The sequence below is a fragment of the Pseudopodoces humilis genome, chromosome 18 (assembly GCF_049639895.1).
Source record: "Pseudopodoces humilis isolate 2021_Gansu_Grassland_sample_001 chromosome 18, ASM4963989v1, whole genome shotgun sequence".
Classification (NCBI taxonomy): domain Eukaryota; kingdom Metazoa; phylum Chordata; class Aves; order Passeriformes; family Paridae; genus Pseudopodoces; species Pseudopodoces humilis.
In genome coordinates this window covers 9,045,873-9,069,735 of record NC_142217.1, presented here as the reverse complement: position 1 = coordinate 9,069,735, position 23,863 = coordinate 9,045,873, and the positions used below count along the sequence as shown (strand labels likewise).

Sequence of the window (23,863 nt, the reverse complement as noted above, 5' to 3'; positions counted from 1 at the left end):
AGCCAACTTTGGAGACAGAATTAAAAGTGTTTAAAAGCTTTAGCAAGTTGAGTGATTCTGTTTAATAATATAACTACCTAACTTCTGGATTTATGTTCTTGTTTTATTTTTTGAGTAGTGCAACCCAAAGAAAGCTAATGCTTGTGCATTTTACTTTAGATGACTTGGAGAATGGAGAGGGGCATGAACATGCTGTTCATCCGGTAGAACTGGTTCCAAGGAGAGCTGATCTTCCTTACAGGTATGTGCCAAATATGTTTGTCCTAAAAGAAAAAAACCTTCATCCTTAAGCTGCTAACTTATTGTTACCTAATGTATTTAGTACTGGAAAACCAACTACTCATCAGGGTACTTCTGGATATGTTAGAAAAGACAAATGCAAAAATCCTACAATTGCCTTTTTGCATAGTTTCATACACTGAACTTTTCCTAATTATCTTGAAGAAGTCACTTAGTCGTGTCAAATAACAGACTTGGCCTCTTGGTTTTGTAAATAGGTTTTATGTCGGTTTTTATGTTATTTTTTTACTGTATTCTCCATAGCCTTTTAATTTGGAATTTTTGTGTTTGCTTAAATCAGTCTCCCAGGAGATACATTAAAAGATTGCTCAAAGTATTTTAGTTAAATATGGGTGAATAGGATAACAATTGTAGTTTCTGGAATGTTTTTTTCTTTAGTTTTGAATTCAGGATTTTGTTTTCATATATTGATTATAGTGTGCTTTTATGACTAGAGTGGAAGTCAGTCCTCCAGCTCAAGTGAATACTTTAACCAGTATGTTGCCTTCAGCCACTGTGCCAGAATCCATGACAATTAGTAAGTACTTCCTTGATGTATCTGGATTGATGGAAATAACTTTGAAAGTCCTGTAACTCCTATTTTTCTTTTGATAAAATCTGCTTAGAGTGTCATAGAGCACTTAATTTCTGATGTGCTGGTCATGTTAGTAATAACTGCCCTAAAATGATGTTTGTATTGGCAGGTTATGCTTCATTGCAGCTGATATATCCTTAAATTAAATGTGGCTTCAGTAGTTAAATGAAAAATAATGATTTGATCAACATCTTTAAATTTCTACAAATTCTGAAAACACTGATGGTTGTTTCTGATGCAGTCTTGCTTATTTTGCCTGTTTTCCTTAATGGCTAGTCAGAAACAAACAGACAAACCCCACTCTTTCTGTGATTTTGATATGAAAATCTGCTCCAAACGTAAATATGGGCTTTCATATACAAAAACTTGAGTTAAGATTAAGCAGGAGGACAGTCATGTTTCAGTGGTATTAAGAGCAGAGCTGGACAGGATAAAATAGTCTTTGCTGCAGAGATAGATTAATAGAAGCACAGGCAGTTTGTTTATCACATACTTGATCTTTTTTCTTTGCATGCTCTTGTAGAACAAAGACTTAGTTCTTAAACTGAGTGTCTAAGCTTGTAAGCCAGTATGTGTTTATGTTCCTCACTGTACAGATTGTTCTGTAACTGAACTGGCTTTGTTCCTAAAGCTCTTGGGTGCGTGTTTGTTTCTTCTTATAAATTTCAATATGTACAAGTTTTAAATTATGACATTTGCGAAGTTAGAAGTGATGCAGCCAAGATTCTTTTCTGCAGTTGATTCATGCAATCATCAAAATTAATGAAATCTTAAAATATTCTAATCTCATTTTCTAAAGCTATATTCAAATGCTGTATCAACCTGTGTTAAAGGAGATAAAACAAGCATTTTCCCTGGGCAGTGTTTCAGGCTCTGGCACTGGTCTGCTGACTGAGCTTTACAAAGCTGAAAAATCCTTTCTTGTAAAGTATGTCACGAAGTGGCAAACTAGGGAGTTCTAGGAGCCATAACTGAAGTGTGGAAAGGACTTACTGTTATTTGCTACAGTGACACTTTCGTCACCAGATAGTCTCTGCTGATGTTATTCCTACAACAGCCTTTTGTTCTTATTTATTTCTCAGGGAATTGCACAGGGAAGTTTTCTGGTGCCCCTGCACTCTATTAATTCTGCTCTTTGTAGGGGAGTCAGGTACCAGCAGGGGCCGCAGTTGGTCTCCTTCAGTTGCTCAGTTATTTCCCAGTGTAGGTTAAGACAGCCATAAAATAGAAAGAAAATCTCAATACTTAGCAATTTGTAAATGAAATGAAAACACAGGATCAACAGAAGCATGCACACTATCATTAGTTTCCCAGTTCCGAGAAGGCTTTGGTGAAAGGAAGGGTGGGAAGCATGTGAAACCCATCTATAATGTCAGTAGAACACCTAGTAAATAATCATAATTATAATTAAAATTCAGCTGACTATACATTTATCGAATTAGTGAATACCTTTATAATAGATGATCCTGGGTATGTTGAATGAAAATGCCTTTTTCATGTTTATTGTTATTGGTTGTAGATTCTCTACAGGAGAGGAATTCAATGCTATGACAAAGTCAGACACTGAAGCTCTTTCTCTCTTGCAATTAGCAGAAGAATTATTAAATGCTGAGGCTTATAGCTTGGTTGCATAGCAACTGATTCTAACACATCAGGCAAGAAAAATGGAATGCAGTAGTGCAGTGAGAAAAGCTGTGAGGTCTCCAGTGACTGGATTTTTGTGTTTCTTACTACTGAAGACAAAGCCTGAAATGGATTTTTAAAAATTTATATTATTTTCTTGCTTTTGTTCCAACTTATTAGTATAGTACTAAACTTCTCTTACTTCTTTTGATATGCAGGCTATAAAGTTATGAGAAGCTGTAATTTTAAAGCTTAAATTTTCTGCCATTTAAAATTATGTTCCTGAATTATGTCCCATGCATTTGTAAGGTATAGGTTAACTTAGCAGCAGATACATCTCAGAAAATACTAATACCACTCAAGAGAAATCCACAGAACTTTGCTGTTTATGTCAGGCATAATTTGAAAACTGTCCCTGTTTTTCAGATTGTTTTGTCATAACCAAGTTTATAAAGAATTAAGCTGGTCAGAAGTTTTCTATTTATGCATCTACTCTACTATGTAATTTTCAGTTTTTAAGGAAAAAAATTTATCTTTATCTTATTATACTTGAATCACAAACAACACTGTTTCAAGAGTTGCTGTTGGAAGAGAAGATTGTATTTTCAGCATTATTTTTCACCAGAATAATCTGTCCTACTAGCACAAGTCTCCCCATTTTGTTTTTTGCAGTAGAAAAAAAAATTAAGTTCCAAAACATTCATTTTAGAAGAATGGTACTTTTGTTTATTCTTTACAAGGTTCTTTTATTATAGTACTATTTTAGGAAATAATTGGTAATTTAGTTTTTTCACTATCATTTTCTTCCGTTTTTAAAATTGGGCTTAACCACAAAGGTTAGAAAGGTTGTGACATTGTACATAATTCCATATTTTTTCTTATATTCTTGAGAAATCCCCAAGCTTTTCATGATCACTAAAGAACTTTACTGAATAATCAAACCTCTATGTTATATTCTTAGCCTGGTTGTGTAATTGAACACGGTGTATGTTTTTGTATTTGCTGTGTCCTCTAAATAGCTGCTGACCTGTAGCAGAACCTTCTGTTCTGTAACCCAGTTGCCACAGGTTACTAAATTCTTGTGTCTTCTTTGAAAGCACAGCTGTGAGAGGAGGGTCTTTGTATTTCATCAGGGAGAGGAAAGCTGCAGTTTACTTTATATACTTGGTTCTCACCAGGGCTCTTCTATACAGTAGAAGGCCAACACTATTTATTTCCTACTAAAATTTGGCCTGTGAGTAGTGACATGACAGGATAATATTTACAAGATTTTTGAGCACTAAATTAAGCCTTTAAAGGCAGTATTCATGTAGGCAGCTTAGGGAGCATCAAGCCCTTTATGTCTTTAAAGGTCAGACTTCTGATTTAAGATGTAACTAGTCTGCTGGAAGTCTTATTTGTCTCTGAAAATATCTGTGTAAATTTTCACTCATGAAAAAAAAAATATCCCTGTAAACTGCTCCCAGCCCACCCTGATATTCTATCTGCAGGATTGCAGAGGAGGCTGCATGACCTTGTGTACTCTGAGGGATGATTTCACTTACAGCTCATTCTTCACAACAGGTGATTGCAAATCATACTTCTCCAATCTTTGGCTAAATAGCAGAAGAGTTGTGAAACTTATGACTTTTCTGGAGGTTGTTGGAAACTGGCAGGTGTTTCTCAAAGCATTATATATTCCATGCTCTGTGACCTTATGAAAGCTTTCTAGAAGCTAGATTTTGCATGAGGTATAGAATGGAATTAAAAATTTTTTTTAGAGCATATATTCACTTCATTAGTATTAGGCACCACAGATTAATAACAGCAATTAAAGAATATTGTTAGTGCTTGAAAAAGTGAGGTTTAATATGAAAAAATTAGTTAGTACATTCCTTAATTTTTATATTATTTTTTTTTTTTTTCCTGATGAAGAATGGTTTGGAATTATTGGTTTGTACATGGGAATTTTTTTTTCAAGGAGTTGTTGCAAAACTATTTCTTAGGAAAAACTTCACTAGTTATCATCTTATCTCTGTCTTTATGGAACTCAGGTTATCACTTCACTGTTAGATATATTGGTGTTGAATGTTGATCCTTAACAACAGTAACAGAACTTAAATGTCATCAAGCACAGAACAGCTCAGAAGTAGGACATAAAGTCTAACATGAAACACTTTTCCAAAGTAGGAATACTTGGCCATATTCCCACTGTTTTATTAAAAAATAAAATTAAAAAAAAAAAAAAAAAAAAAGGGATGGGGGAGAAAGACTGAGGCTGCACAGTCCAGAAGTCAGAAAATGCCAAATTTATGGTTGCTGCTACAACCCTGACATTTTTTTTTTTTAAATTTATTCCCTTTTCTAACCCACACAATGTATGAGACATAAGTCTGCTGGAAAAATTAGGTTATGATCATATGCTCATCTTGGAGGAAAGTGTAAGAGACAGACAAAAGCTCATGAACTGGGGGTGTTCTGGCAGGTTTGAAGGGAACCTGCTGTAGTGTATGATTCTGGATTTCCTTTACGTTCAGCTGACTGCTCTGACATGCTGCTGAAATTTTTCAGGAAGCGTAAGTGAAAGTAAGAAATTACAGTTTTTGAAAGTTTTAAATATTATACCTGAATTAAATAGGATGGTTTCCTTTTAGTTCTACTCAGTTCCTTGCTTCAAAAGATCATGAAATTAAGGTTTCTGATTTTTTTACTTGGTAAATTTTTACTCATTTAATTACACTAATAATGTTTTACTCTTTTGTATTTACTATGGATAGAGAGGTTAAAGAAGTGTTGATGATAAACTGTATAGTTCTTGGGTTTGTTTTGAGTAATTTATAGAAAATATGACTCCTTAATACTCATCACTTCAAGAAGATACAGCAGAGCTATAGCCATGGAGCAATCTCGCTCCTCAGGTAGGCATGGGCTGGACCAACCTTCTTGGAATTCCAGTTTCTTAGCCCAAACTGGTGGTCTCTGTTGATGCTTTTGTCCACACCTCCACTGGTACCTGTAATTGAGCTAAATTGGCAAGAAATACTGAGTATGAAATGTGTTTGCATTTGTGATCCTAAATTAAACATTGATTTTTGCCTTATATGTGATAATGAAATTAGGAGTTTCTGCTTTGTTGTGTCTCTATAGTATTGTCATTTCCATGACTCTCAGAAAAATGAGGCAAATGGAAATAAGTAAGCAATTTAAAGTCATCTGTTTCAAGAGGCTTTTTTTCTTCCTCTTTTGTGCAAACTATGGTCTTTAGCAGAATCTTGCTTTTGTGCTCTGCTTGTGTGTGTGTGTGGGAGAGGGGAGTGAGAAAAGATGGGATTTCAGGTCTCAACTCATGCAGAAGATTCTGGATGGAATAAGGGAAAGAAGATTAAGTTATTATGCAAGTTAAGGTTACAATTTGAATAGGCTGGTAAAATTGAAATAATGAAGACAATTTATAATAGCTTAGCTGTATAAATGTTAATAGATGAGTAGACAATAAACACCGAGTACACACACAGGCAGTTGCTGCAGAGTGGGCACCCCGTGCCAAGTGCAGAGCCGTGTCTGAGCAGCAACAGCTTTAATTTATTCAGAGTTAGAGACATAACAGCAACGACTTGTTGATCGTGCACAATCATATTTTAATGGCACACTTAAAGTATTTAAAATGCCATCAGCTTGATGCGTCCTTGAGGAGGATTCTGAATTCAACATTTTAGTTCAAGAGCTTTATTTTGTTATGGAGTGTTACTGTACAGAAAAGTTACCTTGGATCCTTTTGCCTGTGTTATTTATTTGTATGATGCTCTAACACTTCCTGGATTATACAGTTTTCCTCATCCATAGAGCAATTGTTTATTTCACAAATAGGCTGATGGATTGTGGTCCCTTGTGCTAGTATTTAATACCCAGAAATTTCACTATTTCACTTTCAGTTTTTCTATGAGATCTGGATTTTTTTTTTTTCAAGGTTGCATAAAATATGCTAAGTTACTGTAGAAAACTAATTATTCTTTCTGTGCTGAATTAATAAAGTGCAAACTTCCTCTAATGACCTACTGAAATGTTTCTTTTTAATGTCATTTAGCTCTTAAGGTGTAATATAGGTATTATGGAATGGGCAGAAAAAATATAATCTGCTTTCTCCCTGGCCAAAGGTGCAGGAATGTTTTGGAAAAAAATCTAGCATGAAGAAATTTGGGTTGGCTAATTTCAAATGATAGGAGAGCTCTGCTGAACCCTGCAGTCCTGCAAGGATGGCATTTATCTGCAGATTACCAAGGCTAGACTGGAATCATGATGTCTGCAGCACTGACTGATATATTTGATTAACATAATAAAATCTTCTACATTTTGTCTACTACTAGAGTTTGTCAGACTCCATCTGGCCCATAGGACAATGTTAAGTTTTTGTTAAATAGGAAAAAAACTTCTGTAAATATAGAAAATATTAAGAAAGGTATAGGTAATTCTGTGAACTAAATGTAAAGGGGAAAGAAGTTGTCCAGTGACTTTGCTTCCTTGAAGACATCAAGTAATACCAGTTCTGTTAGTATGTTTTCAGTAAAAGCACACAAAATTTACTAGCATCTGCATTGAATACTTGCAGAAGAGAGTTGGCCGATTTATTATATATAAACATTTCAGTTAAGTGTTGGGAGAGATGGTTTAATATAATTGTGTCCTTGCAGCACTCATAAAATTATTGATTAGCATGTGTGAAATTGTTAATGAAATTTTTAAAGCTGACACTTTTCTGTATGGTATTTGTGTGCTCTGATATCATGTTAAACCCAACCCAAAGGAAATCTTTAAAAATTCTAAAATTCTGTCAGGTGTTGTTTTTTTTTTTTTTCTTAATTTTTATTCTTGATTTAATGATGGAAAGCATTTTTAAGGTATTTCTAAAAAAATAGAAAGGATTTTATAGGAAATTACAAGGTTCAGAAAGCTCATCATCTTTAGGGCTGAACTTGAGAAGAAATGCCATGAGGAAGTAATGACATGATCTCTATTCCCTGTAGCAGTTATTTCCTGTGTCAGGATTTACAGGCAGGAGAAGAAGCAATTTGGAGAAGCTGAACAAGTAACAGTGTATCTCATTAATATGCATGTGGTGAAAAGGTGCATTCTGCCCTGCATCTGTGGTGAAAACAAAACAGCTGCAAGCACAGGCACACTTGTAAACATTGGCATTAAAGCCAGATGCAGATTAATTTGATTTGATCAATACTTCTGATGCAGTTTTAAATAACTATGCTTTTGAAAGATTGCTCAAATTAGTGATGAGATTAAGAGCATTTTTATGTGCTTTGCTGAATAGCAAATGATGTTGGCATCATCTTAAGTGTGCTGCCTGCGTACATGACTTCTAGATCTGAAATGAGCAAAATGTACACAGACATTAATGCTTTTTGTTCCTTCTTCTTAGATGAACTTCGTCAAGCTATTGTGGCCATGATGAATAGAAAGGATGAACTGGAAGAGCAGAATAGGTAGTTTGCTTTTTTTTGTCAAGAGGGACTATAACTTTAAAAAAAAAATCTGTTCTTGAATGCAAGGTGTCCATACTGTAAAGCTGTACATAGTATTTATGTAGCCTTTTTTATGTATATATTATTTTTTCTATGAAAGATTAACTTAGTAATTCCCTATTTGACTGTTGATACTGAAGAATAGTGTTTTGAGGGCCGCTTTTTGCTTTCAGTTTGAATTAGGAAATTCTTAGTATCTTGGGAGCTTTGCAGTTGTAGTTTCTTCAAAGCCAAACCTTAGAAGATTCTGAAGCTCTCTTAAGATAGTTTTCCAAATGAGCAAAAGTTTCAAATATTCAGAAAATTTCTGGTTTTGCCCTTTTGGTGAAGAAGTGATGTAGGATGGCTGACAATGTAATGCTGAAAGTGACTTTCATTTCTGACTGTCTCTATGTTCACTTGGGGCAAAATGATGATGCTAATATAGAAATGATCAGTTGCTTATATAAAATGCTATCAACCATACTTTGTATTTATTTAGCTTATTGAAACACATAGATAAATGAAAATGCAAATGTATTCAATGCTTCCGTAGGGCTATTTTGGTAATTCATATTTTCCTATAGGTATTTTGGTTTTTTTAATGCTGAGCCTATCAACAGTTCCTATTTTCCTTCCTCCTATTCTTCCCACTCCCATAATTGCAAGTTATTGCTTCATTCAGCTTTGTGGGCTTTTTTGGCAGAAGGACCAGGATGCTTTGGGTTTTACCATTATGCATCGCGCTGACCTTTGCTATCTCATCAAGGGTTTTTACACAGAGGTCTGTGGCAGTGCACTTGGCAGAGACAAGAGCCCTGCCTGTCTTGCTATAAATATATTGCTTATAGATTATTCCCAAGATGTATGGACTTGCACTAAAATATTGAAAACAGCTTACAAGCTTTTTTAAAAAACAAATTGTTTCTGCATACTGGTACAGTAGATCCCATAATAGGTTGTGCTTTGCTTTGCTTGTTGGCAAGATAGTAATACAAATTAATATTAAGCATTTGCAACTGCTTTTTCCTTGTAGCTTTTCATATCTTCATATATCTTCATATCTTAACATAATCAAATCAGGTGAATTTATTAAATTGAATAATGAAATTTTAGGATGACATCAGTGGTATCATTCAGGCAACCTCCTCTGTGATTCTTTGAGTATACTCTAGTTATCAGGTAGTGTGTGCAGTGTTCTAAAGAGAGGTTGTTGCCTTCCTGCAGATCCCTGCGAAATCTGCTTGATGCAGAGATGGAGCATTCTGCAGCACTGAGGCAGGAGATGGAGAACTGCAGAAGGAAGGTGGCAGAGCAGGAAGAGCGACATGCCACGAAAGTCCAAGCCTTGGCACGGTAAGAAGTGCTGAAAATGTCTCAAAAAGTAACTGCAGGGGAACAAGGGAAATCATTTCCAAGTAGCTAAGTTTGCAGAACAGAAGTGATTTAGGACTAAAAATCTGATTGTAAGCAATAGCTGTTACTAAACAATATCAGCAAGTAAGTACCCAGTTCTGAAGTGGTGCAGCTGTTTTTCCCACAGCTCCAGGAAGGGTCAGCTGGAACAGGTTTCTCAGGACCATTTCCAGTCAGGTTTTGAATATCTGCACAGATGGAGACTCCCCAGCCCCTTTGGGCAGCTCTGTTAGCAGTGACTTGTTGGCAATGCTGTTCCTAGTGGACTCCAGGCTGCTCTTGGCTTGCTTTGCCATGGAGGATGTTGAAGGCTCGTGCTCAGCTGCCTGTCCCCCAGGGCTCCCAGATCTTCCTCTACAGAGCTGTTTTCCAGCTGGAGGGGTTATCTGGGTGTCCTGAGCTATTTCTCCCTGAATGCAGGACTCTGCATTTACCCTTGTTGAACTTCACAGACATTTTCTGAGTCCAGCTCTCCAGCCTGTCCCTCTGGATGGCAGCACAGCCACACAGTGTCCCTGTTCCTGATTTGTGCTGTCTGTGACCTTGCTGAGGGTGTGCTCTGGCCCAGCATCCAGGTGATGTTAAAGTGTTAAACAGCATTGGCCCCAGTATTGAGTTGCCTCCAGCTTGACTTTGTGCTACAGTGAAATTGAAAGAATTTTAACCCACTCCTTGTCTGAATGGGATTCAGCTTAAGAAAGACATTTGAAGGTAAATGCTGCTATAGTAGTGTGATTTGCTTCTTACAATGCAAAATAAGCTCTAGAGTAACCATGATGTGTAAGATCTTGGAGGCGATTCATGTGTTTAGTAAACAACAAATAATCCAAGAGTTAAATAATCTGCCTTACCCAGAGAGAGGTGTTTCTTTTCTGCATGCACAGGCACAGTGTGTTTAGTGTCAATCACAAACCACAGCTGAGATTCCTTTAAGCTTTTTATTGCCTTTTTGAAAATGATAAATATAAACCTTTCTTAAAAATAAAAATATTTATGACCCTACTTATTCTGCTTTTGATGACACATCAAACCAGACTACTTGCTTTGAGGGAGGGAGAGATATGAATAAGTGGGTTTGACATTCATGTGCTGTAAGGCAACAGAGACAATGCAAAGACTTCATCATTTAATATTCATGTTTCAGGTTATAGGAGTTGTATATTCATGTTTCTTTGACTCACTTCCCCCACAGTTTTAGAATTTGCAGTGACATATGGGTGAATCAGATATTTGTCATGCACGTACCTCTTTAAAGAATAGATAAGGAGCTTTTATAACCAGACCTGAAAAGATGCTCACTTAGACTAACAAGGTATTTTTAAACAAGTCTATGTAATTCCTCTTATTGCTGTATGGATGTGTTGTGTTCATTGCTCTTCTGAAAGTCGGCTTGCCTTGTCATGTGATAAGAACAGTGTTGAGAGCTGCTGAGGCATGATAAATTCATGTGTCATCAGTTACTTTGGACTTGGGAAGTATTTCTTTAATGATTCACTGCAACTCATTTTCTAACATCCTAACACAAGAAACTTTGTGTGTAGTCTCTTTGTAATATAGGCTTTTTTTCTAAAATTTTTGTTGATTCACTTTGTGTGCTGTAGGTGATGCTGCTGCAATAAGAGTAGTAAATTTTTAAAATAAATAGTGTTTTAAACCAAGAAGTTGAGCAAGCTGAATAATCTAAAGAATTTGAAGTAACAAAATTTTGGAATTGCTTTGTGAGTGCTGCATAATACACTAGGTGAGTAAGAGGAAACTAAGTTTCAGCTATTTTGAAGTAGTGAAATCTCACTGTTTCCCTTGAAAACAATAGATCACATGACCAGAGTAGAAAACTTTCCTCGCTTGTAATGTTCTGAATATTTTAAGACAAGGGAAATCATTCACTAACAATCTGACTGTTGTGATTTGATGAATGAATATTTTTCAGATTATGAGAGCTGATATTTATGTGTGTCCCCAAAGCTCTTTTGAAGAATTTGACATAAATAGCTTCCTGAAGGCTTTGAGAACACAAATTTCAGTGACACATCAGTCAGTGCTGAAATGATGGCTTCTGGAAATCTGCAATTATTCATCTGTTCTCCTGGACTCTCCCAAGAGTCCCTGGCCTCCCAGAAAAAATGCTAGTTTGCTGAAATACATTTTCCCAAGTTTCCCAGTTTCTCTTTGGAAAATGGAAGAAGTCTTAGGTCATCTTGATTTCAAGTAGTGGTAACCACATTGTTTCATGTAAAATAATTGAATAGCTCTTTCATTACAGTTGCTGTATTGTTCCAAAAGGAGCAGGCTCAGGTTCAACCTATTTGCTAGTCTTCTGATAGAATACACTCAGTAGTCCCTCTAGTATAATGTTGTCAGCTTGTTTTGTTTTGGTTTGTTTTTTTTGGTATGGATTTTTTGGTTGGGTTTTTTATATTTTTGTTCTTGTCAATGAACCTTTCTCAAATTGCATGGACATATTTTGCCAGTGGCTTCTTGGCAATACTGAAGTTTTTTAATTGAAATTCTTTTTTTCTGTGTGGGATACTATTACACCCCTTTGCAAGGCAAAGGAATTTATTGACTTTAACTGTGAAATTGGATAATCTCAGATTGCATATTCTTAGACTATATTCAGCAATGTTGGAGGAAAGCATATTACAAAGGACAGGCCTTGTGGCAAGAAAAGCAGATAGAGAAGATGAAAATGCACTGTGTGGGGAAATGGGGGATGAGAATTTGGCTCTACTTTATCTTACACTTCTACATATGTCCTGTTTACTGTAGATTCTGTAACCTAGTATGCCTCTTCTATCTACTGTCTGTATTACTTACACCACATTGCTTTTGGATTTGGCATTTGCTGTTATTCTGTTTTACAACACTTCTTTCACAGCCATAGCCCTTCAGTGATGGGTGAAATGATGTGTGGTACATCTTGAAATGATTCCATCACTTCCCTTAAGCAGCTTCTTACAGAGAGGAAAAAATATCTCTTATTCCTGCTTGTGAAAACTAATTTGAATATTCCTTTATTAAATGACTTTTTCTTCCTGCTTAGTTAGTTGGTGACATGTCACAAGTCATCAGTACCTCCTATACATGGGAAAAATTACTGGAAGTGGAAGTCATTTAGTAAAAGACAAAGGATCTTCCTAGAGGGAGCATGAGGGAGAAGTGAATGAAGAAGAATATTTGGCAGCAGGTATCAGTGAGGGCAGGAGGAGGAGAAGCATCTGTAGCATAAGGAGGAGGAAGGGGAAGAACTAAACAAGGTGAAAACCACCCAGCCTCCATCTCTGAGCGAACCCCCAGCCAGGGAAACGGTTTCAGTGATGGCCCTGCTTCAGCTGCAGCTCCAGCCCATGACGAGCAGTTAAGTTTAGCACATTGTTCCTTGTTACAGTTTTTTCTGGAGATTGGTTTTATTATGTAATCTCATTTTATTCTCTACAGTTCAACTTCCACGTCTATGAGTAGCAGTTCAAATTTTCCTTATTTAATTGTATTTGATGACAATTGACTGTGATCTTGCACCTCCTAATGAATCATTCAGGTTAGAAGACATCTCTGGAAGTCTCCTAGCTCAGCCCCTGCTTTAGATTCTAAATATTGTTGCAGGACATTGTTTATTTCAATTAATTCTTAATTCCTGCAGGTTCTTTTATTGTTTGGATATTTGACACATAGTTTGTTTTTTTTCTTTTATTTCATTTTTCCCAATGCTGAATTTAGGAATAAGACACTTTTCTGGAGTAAGCTGCACAGAAAGCACTTGAAAGAATCTGATATTTGGGCCAGAAACTTAATTAAATTCAGGCCACTATACTTGAGATACATGAAAAATTACTCTTCAAATTCTTTTCTTACCATGCTCATTTCACAGAAGCCCTGGATAATTTTTATATAATTTTCAAGAAGCACATGTGTGGTGGAGTTTTGTTCGGGTTTCTTTCTTTCTTTTTTCCTATTAAGATCTAAGAAAATAAAGTCCTATAAGGCCTTTTTGTCTGCAACAAAAGCTGAATGCTATATGTTCGTTCACTGGATGCAAAACAGGCAAGTACTTCCCTGTACTTGTGTGAAGCACTTAGTGTTTCCTAAATGCAAGCTTGTTCTATGCTGCTAAAAAAGAATTACCATTCTGACAGAAGTTTTGATTTTCTTTCAGAAAGGATTTCCTTAAATGCTAATTTAAAAATAATAAAATAGAGAGGAAGTGTCATTATTTTTGATCCAAAATTAGGCACGGAGTTGAAGGTATTTGACAACTTACATTTATTACACAATTGATCATTCCTATGTATATGCTATAAAGCTTAATCAACAACACTCACTATACCTGTGCTTTTGAGCAAAAAGAGTAATTTGTAGGAATACTACATTGTCATCCTCTATCATTGTCATTTTCCCATATATCAGGTCATTTTACCATCCATCTTTCAGCTTATTAAATGGAAGTAGTGATCGGGCAGGGAAATTTTATTAGAAAATATTAGAAAATTCTGACTGGGCCATAGTATCCTGCTTTGAATTTCAGTCTTCTATCAAAAACCTTAAGTGAATAAAAGTCTTTCTCAACTTCATCTGTACTGCATCAACTTTAAGTCAATTTTAAGGCAAAGTAGTAAAAAATGGATTTTTAAAAAATCCTGTCACAGTGCTGACAGAAGGCACTGAGTCTCTTCTCATATGTAGAAATGAGGTGATACATGGTTATTTCATAAGAATCCTTAATACTCAATATATTCTATCTGTACACAGTTATTTTCATGCAGACATTCTTACAATTCTGGTGAGAAACCTTTTTGTTTAGCTGTCATAGAATTTTTTTTCATGAATTAATTATTTAGGTTTGTTTTAATATAGTATATAGGATTAAACTGCACTTCATGTTTTTTTTTCCCCTTAACCTGAATATCAGTGTCTGTCTCTGGTGGAAAAACTTATTTGTTCTTTGTAGTCTCAGAAATGAAAAATATCATCAAATGCATAAAATCATCAAAGACTTAAAATTCGATTGTCAAGCAATCAATAGCTTCTCAATTATTTAGCAATCTCCTACTAAAATGCTGAATAAAACTGAGGTAACAAAGTTCAGCAAGCTGAATTGAAATCCATAGGAATGGGAATATAGTGCCAGTGAAGGCTCCTTATAGGAGCAGTGTAGCATTGCTCACAGCAGCAGTTTGTGTGTGTGTGTATATAAAATATGTGTGTTTTGTGTGTGTATATATATAGTATGATAAGTGCATCAAACATACATGCATGTTTTTTTAAAAATATTTCTAATTCTTAAATAAATTTAAATAAATTCCCATTTATAAAATGCCTTTTTTTGGGTGTATCATCTATTTACAGCTTTCTGTGCTGTGTTCCATGTCCAGGTTCCATAGTGCCTGGAGCACGGCCTTGGTGGTCCAAATTTCCTCCTCTCTCTAAAGGCTTGTGGGGTTCTCTGTGTGTTGTGCTGTGTTTGTGGCACCTACATATTTCTACCTCCATATTTTCTCAAAGAAGGATAAAAGTTGTTTAAATTCACAGTCTGGAAACATGTTTTTGTTATGTTTCTTTGGTATAATCATTTTTCTTGTACTCAACTGAATGGGCTTAAACAGGTAATTGAATTTTCAGATATGTAATTTGTCAGCTTTGTTTAAATCAGTCAGTTGGAGCCCTTTTTATTTCCCCCCAAGTATAAGCTAAGGTGCTTAATGTTGTTAAGTGGAGCCATGGTAGTACCTGATTTGAGTACTCGTACACTCCAAAGAGAAGTGAAACAGGCATAGGCATTGAAATATGACAGCTGAAGGGATTAACTAAATTTCTTGTCTTACGGTTTTCCTTTAGGAATGATTTGTGGAAACTTTTGCCTTGAATATTGTTGCTAAAGTGCTGCCATTTTCTTACGATGATAAAGCCTGTTTCTAAAGCTGAATTATTATTTGCTTGCAATTAAATGCAAACTAGTAAAATAATGATCTCATTTTACATTGGCCAGTCTAAATTTCCTTGTGTAGTATCCCATCCTTATGTTTCAGTTGATTGTTGGTTTAGATAGACTGTGTAGTTTGTGTGCCATCACTATACCATAGTATAGAAAATATAAACTAAACAATGATTGGAAAGGGTTTGTTTATGAGATAATCTATTTCACTGATGTGTTTATGTGGTCCTGGAGAGCTAATTTTCCTGCTACTCTGCTGTTGATGTATTATTTAATGTATAAGTATTTTTTTTTTCCCTTGCATCATGGTGACACAACTTAGGTAATGCTCATTATAACAGAGAGTCTATTTGTCATTGAAAAGGACTTTTCATCTATTTTGAGAAAACAATAATATTTATTTATTCTGTGGTTTTTTTTTTTTAATCAATAGAGAAAATGAGGTGCTGAAAGTGCAGCTTAAGAAGTACGTAGGAGCTGTCCAGATGCTCAGAAGAGAAGGTCAAACAGTGGAAGGTAAGGATAAAATGAAGGGCCGAAAAGAATCCGTGCACAGGGTTTGTTTTTCTGTATGCTGCCACTGAGGGAGTAATATCTCCCAAAAGTGAAAATAATATATCCAATATACTCTCCTTTTTAGAAAAATAATGATGTGGATTTTTATACTTATTTTTACAGATAATTTTCTGGTAGCTGAGGTGGTCTTACCTTTTTCAATCAGAAATTTTCCAGAAAAAGCTTTCAGATGAAAATTTAACTTAAATAAAAACCTGCAAATTAATGTGTAATTGGAATATAAAAATAAATGTAGTATCTCTAGATTATACTGTTGTTTTGGAGATCAATGTTTGAAATAGACTCTGTACTGAGCAGTAATGAGCAGATTTTATATCTGAAAGAAAATGAGCAAAGTTTTCAGCTGTTTGTCTTCTGTGGTCTGTGATAGAAGCATCCATGAAGGGCTGAATTGAGATTCTGAATCCTCTCCTGGTGGGACCTGGATTCCCACTGGTTACAGAAGGTGTTCAGAGAGCTGAGGAGGATTTTCAGAAATTGGCACCATCTGTTTAATCCTTTTAAACTGTGAATATTTTGGTCGTATAAGTGGCTGCATGAATGAATATTACTGTTCTTAAGGGTTAGCCACTGCACTTATGTGGAGTTTCAAAGCTTCATTCATCCCTAAAAGGATATTTGTTAGTGAGAACACATGTTTTTACTTCCGACTTTGCTGGAGTGTAGTGATTCATATTAAGAATTATTCAGGAAAACCATGGCTTAGACTTCCTATAATAGCAGAAATTATCCTTCATTAGGTACTGACAGTTTCCATGATGAGTATAATTATAGGAAAAGGAAAAAAAAGAATATTCCTAGGCTAGCTATATTCCACCATGTTAAAATTATGCAGATTAGTGAGTGATAAGAATAGAAACTGAGTAGGATGGTCAGATTTTATAGATGAAATAGGGGAATGGAACAGTACCAACATTTCTAAAAATGAACGCATGTATGCTTTATGCTGGAGAGATATTTAATCAATCCACAGTAATTTTCTGTAATATTTATCACTAGAGACCAGAATAAATTTCAGCTACATTTAATATTTGTAACAAATTTTTCTTACAGTCTAGCTTCACATGTTGAATCTATATTAAACGAAATTTTTTTCCTTATCTGCCGTTGAAAATTTAGGTGAAATTTTAGTAGTACTGGGGTCTCTGACTCAAAGTGCATAAGCATGTAAATAATCTCTGAGTACTAGCTGCAAAAAAGGAATGAAACAAAAGGAGTTTGTTCCTTTTACCAGAATTATAGAAACTATCGCACCCATGGTTTGTATATGTAATGAGTAATTTTAATTATAATTAATTTTCTGAATGGTATGAAAACAGAAGTCTTAAATGCATTGTAGATTTTCAAATACAGATTTTCTGTGACTCTCTTTTGAAAGAGTCAGAATAAATTTGGCTTCTGCTGTTATTTTTATCACTATAAATAATGAAGTCTACATGTTTGCTACAATAATCAGATCAAATGCTATTGAGTATGGCTTTTAAATACTTTCCTAAAATAATAAATGAAACTCAGCTTGATACTTTGCCTTGTGGAGACTTAAAAAGGCAAAAAAACCCCACTCAGCAAATGTGATTATAAATAAATTACCCAAAAGTCAGAACTATCAGCTTTCAAAATGAATGATCACTGCTGTAGCCTGAGAAGTTGGATATTGGTATTTAAATATTTAATAAATGAGCATCTTGATTTCTCAGCCATCAGCAGGAGTTGGCTCTGTACCATTTTTTAAACCTGCTTAGATAGAATATTTATATAAAAATGCTGATCTTAAAAGTCTGGCTGAAGAACTTGCAGCAACATTTTCAAGAAAAAGATCTTGAAATAGCTTTCAAATTCACTTAAATAATAATAAACTTCTAAATTCTTCCTCAAAGCAAAAATCAGTTTGCAGCCTCAATAATATTTAGCCAGCTAAATTATGGTCTCTCCATCTACCTTATAGTGGTTCATATAGTTCAGATATTGAAGAATGGTGAAAGCATTTCTTCATCTTCACTTCTATTAGGGCTTTACTTTTATTTGTTAAATTGTTTTCTTAGAAATTCATGAGCTATGAGGAAAAGTTGAATTGGATTCCGTGTAACTTGGAGGAGACAGGCCTTAAAGTGATCTTCAAATACGTAAATGATAGCTAGGAACAGGAATAGAATATTCTGTAGTTTTCATTCACTACAGATAAAAGAAGTAACGGGCTGACATGGCAGGTGAAGGAAGTTTGATTAGCTATCAGGAAAACCTTTGTGAGAAGAATAGTTAAATTTAAGTAGGTCGTGCAAGGAGGCATATCTCCCTTCTTGGAAGTTTTTAGGAAGAAATTAGACAGTTAACTGTCAGGAATGGAGTAACTCCAGCTGATTCTGCTTGATGCAAAATCATGAAATACTGGATGAAATATGGAATGTTCATTTTCAGCCCTATTTTCTGTAATTTCTATGATATGTAAGCAGTCTGTGCAAGTAATATAAAATTATATTTTGGAAGCCAAGTTAAAAAAAAAAAAAAGGCTTAAAACAGAAGTGTAAGTTTAGTTTTAGAAGACTTTGGGCAGAAATTGCAGGTAATAATAATAATAATAATAATAATAATAATAATAATTAGACAGCTGTAGTCACAGAACAGCCAAATGCTTTTGGTTTACTTTTTTTACTGTTAAGATTACAGTCTAAATATTTCTTACAAAAAAAGGTCCCTGCAGAATCTGTATTTTACTACTTCTAATAGTGTTTAGTATTATGATGTGTTCTGATATTTTTAATAACTGTTTCTTACAGAGCTAATGTTTCTATACAGGGTGTCTTGGACGTTTATGGAATTTAACTTTTTAATTTGAGGTTTGTCTTTGTTACAGTTCTGCCAAACATTTGGAGCACTGATGGTGAATTTACAATTCCAGAGCAAAAGCAAGTAGAAGACAATGAGGAACTGGCCAGCTCTTACGAAAGGAAATTGATTGAGGTAAAGTTTACACTGACAGATTTTATGGAATTGTAATTGTAAAACAAAGCTTGAAGCTTAACTAAGCTTCTTTGCTTAGTTGTTATTTTTTTTCTTCAGGTATGTAAAAGATAAACCTGATTTTTTTTCCTTCAAAAATAAAAAAATCTCAGATGATTAAGAATACTTTTCCTAACAGGGGTACACTTTTATATGCTGATATTAAAATGAAAGTTTTAATAGAGAAGCAAGTTCCTTCAGGTTTTAACTGCTGGTGATGAAGTTGAAACCATCACAGACAATAGATTTGAGGTTTTGTTTAAGTTACAGTATGTAATTACAGGCATGGCTGTGATGGCAGTTGAGATTTATTTAAGATGAGGACACAGTGAAATCTGTAGCTTTTTCTGTACTTTCATGCTGGTTTCTGATTGCAAACCATGTTTCATTTTTGTATTGCTTATTGAATACTACAGCAAGAAAATGGCTGATAGAAGATACGGCTTCTCTTGATATGACCATGTTGAAGGCAAGATTTACTTTTAAGAATAATGGAAAATTCATTAAATGAAAAAAAAAGATAGATTAGGGTTTCATCCTAAATTTGAATACAAATTATTTTTAAGACAGAAGTAATGATGTTTAATATCTAATACCTATATCTGCTATTAAATATTAAAAGAACATTTTTATAAAAAGTAAAACAATTCTCTATGTCTTTCTCTTGCCCCAAATGCTCTGAAATTGGATACCCACATTAACTGATTAACATGAAGATGACTAAAAATGCAGGTCATGGATCAAAGAGCTTCATACAGTTCTTCTAAAACATTCATACTTGGTTATCCTTTTCTCATAGGACCATGTGAAACTAATTCTCTCCCTAATGCTTACCTTTGGTTGTGTTCTTCTGACTCCTTTCCTCTGTTCTGTTCCTATCAAGAGAGTATCTTAATTAAGAACACAGGTAAAACCTCTCCCTGCTGTGGAAGCCTCCTTACTTGTACCAGGTTTGTTCTGTGTGCTCAGGAGTTTCTTACTGACACTTGTGGGTTTTTGGCAGTGTCAGTGATGACACAGCCCTGGCTGTAACCACAGGAAAAGCTTTCTTGCCAGTGATACTGAGAAGAGGGGGGCTGCATCTGTTTCACTTATTGGTCTCCAACAATATCTTCACATGCTCCAAACAGGACATAACCCCTGTCATAACCCTTCTTTATGCTCTGAGCGTGGCAAGCAGTGTCAGTCTCAGCAAACACTGGTACGACTGGACACAACTGACAAAAACTGGGAATTATTGCTAACATGAATAGGAAGCTCATTAAATGTGCACAGCTCCCAGTTTATTTCAGGATGAAAGCTTCAGCTTATTTTCTGTTTGTTGGTTTTGAGGAAACGTGACTTGTGCCTACCTTGTGTAGTGAGAGTAAAAAACCAACCAAGCAGAAATCCACGCAACAAAACAAAATCAATTTCTGAAAACGAACTGTGAGCTTCTTCTCCCCCCTTCAGTCTTGGAACCAGTCTTAAAGGTGCAGAACTTAATATCCAGCATAAACAGAACAGACGACTGGGGATACAATACAAGCCCAAACCAAAGCAGCTCAATGCCAGCCATGTTCCTAAGTGGTATTTCAGTCTGTCTTGGACCAAATGCATTGTTTGCAGATGGAAATACTGAGAATAGATACTGGAAGTTTTGAAACAGGAAGCAAGGTTTGAATATTTTATGGATGTATCAGTAGATTTTTTGGAATCGTCTCTACCATTTTGAGTTTTACTGGTTTTCACTTGTAGAAAAATGGAGTTGTTAATAGGATGCCTGCTCTATTTTGCAGCCCTTTGGCCTTGCTTCTTTTGAGAAAAAGATGTATAAGAACATTGATTTTTGAAAAGAAAACCTTCTAATGGAAAAAATACATCCATGCTTCTGCTAAGAGCAAAAAGAACCAACTTCCAGTTCTGTCTAGAGTTTCTTGGGAAACATGTTATATTTTGTGACTGTTGGGGGAAAAATGCCTATACCTGACAAAAAGTTATTAATTCAGATGTGGCTTGTGCAAAAACTTCAATGAAGTCTTAGTTGCGAACAATATTAAAAAAAGTCTTGGGTTCTACTAAAACATTGTGAGAAAATTACAATTTTTTTATTGTTGCAAGTTTTTATTTATTTTATGTTTATAGAATTTGTCTAGAAGTGTGTCCTTCCAAGACAGAGTTATTAGGTGCTTAGTAAAACAGTCCTAGCCTAAGTTAACTGATTGGTCCTTTGCTGTGAAACATGAAGTGATATTTCCTTTGTCATTTCTCTGTAGACTGTTCTCAAGCGTGGTCATGCTGGGCAGTGTACTTGCAGTACTCTCAGGCACTTAGGTTTTCTTTTGACAGCTCTAAAGAGTTCTCTTAGTGAGGAGCCTCAAGTGTTTACTTTAGCCTCACTTCACGGGTTTGGGTGCTTTAAACTGTTTTCTTGTATAGGAAGGAGCAAATCTAAATGATCCTCTGCCCAAGGGAAACCTACCTTATTTATACATTATTTTTTGCCTTCAAGCATATTATTATGAAGAAAAACAGCTGTGATGATTGAAGTCCCAGCAGTGAAATTTATTGCTTAAGCTTCATTGTGGATTGAGTAAAGGAAGATATGACTGTATGAAAATGTAACTGAAAGGATATAATTATAAGGAGACCACTTTATTGTTTTAGCACACTTTGATGCAGGAAAAAATTAAAGGAACTTAAATTAATATTGTCATTCATTGCTCCTTTTGATTTGCAGTGATGGTAATGCATTTTTCTTTGACAAGGAGAGGTATTGAAGTAAGTTAATTGCTAATAAGTGTTACCTGCCAGTTGTCCTTTTGATAATATAGAACAAGTGATTTGGTGTTTTATTTGCTGTTAAATTTCCTTTTTATTATTTAACTTTGCTGGGGATACTTATAAATTTTTGCATTACTTGTAGTGTTTTGAGAGAGTTGTTGAATTTGCATATTAATTGAGTCTGTAAGTAGAAAGTTATTTCAAGGACATCAAATCAGAGAGAGACAAAATAGTCACATATCAGTCTGGATTTTGTTCTTCTGATAGACAGGCCCTGAAAAATCAAATATGTTTTCTAATATGCAAACTACTGAGAGATTTGTATCCACTCATAAATTTTGGTATTGCTTTTGATAACCAGCAGTATTGCAGCTTTTCTCTATGAGTTTGCAACTGGTTGTGTGCTGTATCTCTGCTGCACCTGAAATGCAGGGAAGTTCTGCCTTCCAGCCCAGACTCTGCAATTAACAGTGGCCTGTTAATACTAAACCTTATTATTCTTAAATGTTACACCACCCACTTTAAATTTGAATTAGTGGTTAAGCTAGTATGGATAATGATTTATCTAGAGTTAATAGTATTATATTATTATTTTTGGTGTAGTTTAGCTCTTTTTTGCAAATATGTTACAGTGATGAATTACTAGATTTGAAGGATTCCCTCTTATATAAAAAGAAATTGGAAAAGAATGCTTGAAGTTCAATTTGAGAGAATTATTTTTATTTTTGATTTATAATCAATGATGTCAGATCCTGGCTTGTCAAATTGAAGCTGCTTTTTTCTGTTTGCTTAGATTCTGTGAAGGATGCAGGTTTGTGTAGAAGAAAGCACAAAATTAAAAGCAGACACTAAATTAAACTGAATTCAACTGCTTTATTTTGGGGAACTTCCCTGGGGAAGAGGGAGAAGGCAGAGTAATTCAAGAAAAGGAAATCATGAAATTCACAGATAGTAATGAACTGCTTCCAGAAGGGAAACTATGAACTCTTAAGAGATTTGGCAGTAGTTCAAGTCCCTGTGCTATTGTTGAGGTGCCTGGATTGAAATTCATGTTGTTCAGCTGTGCTTTCATGCTGTTACCCTGCTGCCTGGATGGGAATATGAGCAGGAGGAGGCATTCCAAGAGGTGTTCTAACTGAGGAACAGGTTTAACCATGCTGCTGGGGCAGCCCACTGGAAGGGGTCCAGCAATGCCCACTGTGTTCATCTGACTGCTGGAACTTTCCATCCTCCTCACTCTCCCAGCCCCAGGCATTCTCAGAACATCCTGCATCACTTGCTGCTCTCTTGACTTAAAATGCAGAGCACAGCCACAGCCACACTTGGTGTCCAAAGAGGCCACTCTGTTTACCTGTGAGCACAACCTGTGACTCAGCCTGACTCTGGTATAGACTCCTCTGACCTCTCACAGATTTGCCTGGAGTGATTGACTTCTAGCTCCAATCCTATTAAAACTCCCAACTAAGAGTGAAGAGTATATCACTTATGAATTATTGACAAAATTTAATGCAGTTTGTGCATTTTGCAGTACTCCCAGTTCAAAATATTGTGATTAGTTTGTACCTGTTGAGTGCTGCGTTCATCAAAGAATTAAACTGAGCACAGAAGTCAATGAGTGTTTTATTAGAATCAGTTGTCATGATTTCGAGTAATAGGAATAAAATTTAACATGAAGTTGTATTTTGTCCTGTTCAATCCAATATCAAAACTACATTTCAAGGCATGAGTCAAAATTATAGCAATGTCTGTTTGTAATGATTGTTCGAACTAATGCATTAGCAATACTTGGAGAGTATGGTAAAAAGAAATTGATATACGTGTAAGAAATTACATAGTGGGATTTTTTTTTTTCCAATTCATAACATAATTATCCCTTGGCTTTACTTTTCAGGTGGCTGAAATGCATGGGGAGCTGATTGAATTCAATGAGAGGCTGCACCGTGCTCTGATGGCCAAGGAAGCTCTGGTGTTCCAGATGAGACAAGAACTAATTGATCTGAGAGGGCCAGTGAGTGTCTGGTTATTGCATTGTAGAATATCTCTCTAGAATAGGCTCAAACATGCTACTCATGATGAAATATCTATTAGCTTGTAAGAAATAACAGATCTGTGAAGAATTGGCTTTACACAATTCCTTTCCTCTTAACTATTCTAGATTATGCTTTACATTTTATATTTTCCTTATAAAGGAAAGAA

At 35.3% G+C, this 23,863-nt stretch overlaps 1 protein-coding gene across 2 annotated transcripts in view; it reads left to right on the top strand.

The window, feature by feature from the left end:
• SNX29 (sorting nexin 29) overlaps nucleotides 1–23,863 on the top strand; it is a 99,090-nt gene that overhangs the window by 17,495 nt on the left and 57,732 nt on the right. For both annotated transcript variants that reach the window (XM_014252728.2, XM_088064102.1), the window contains 7 exons: nucleotides 160–241; nucleotides 735–817; nucleotides 7,905–7,968; nucleotides 9,214–9,342; nucleotides 15,765–15,847; nucleotides 18,759–18,865; nucleotides 23,559–23,675. In XM_014252728.2, the coding sequence (XP_014108203.1) occupies nucleotides 160–241; nucleotides 735–817; nucleotides 7,905–7,968; nucleotides 9,214–9,342; nucleotides 15,765–15,847; nucleotides 18,759–18,865; nucleotides 23,559–23,675 (665 nt within the window). The remainder of the gene's footprint in view (nucleotides 1–159; nucleotides 242–734; nucleotides 818–7,904; nucleotides 7,969–9,213; nucleotides 9,343–15,764; nucleotides 15,848–18,758; nucleotides 18,866–23,558; nucleotides 23,676–23,863) is intronic.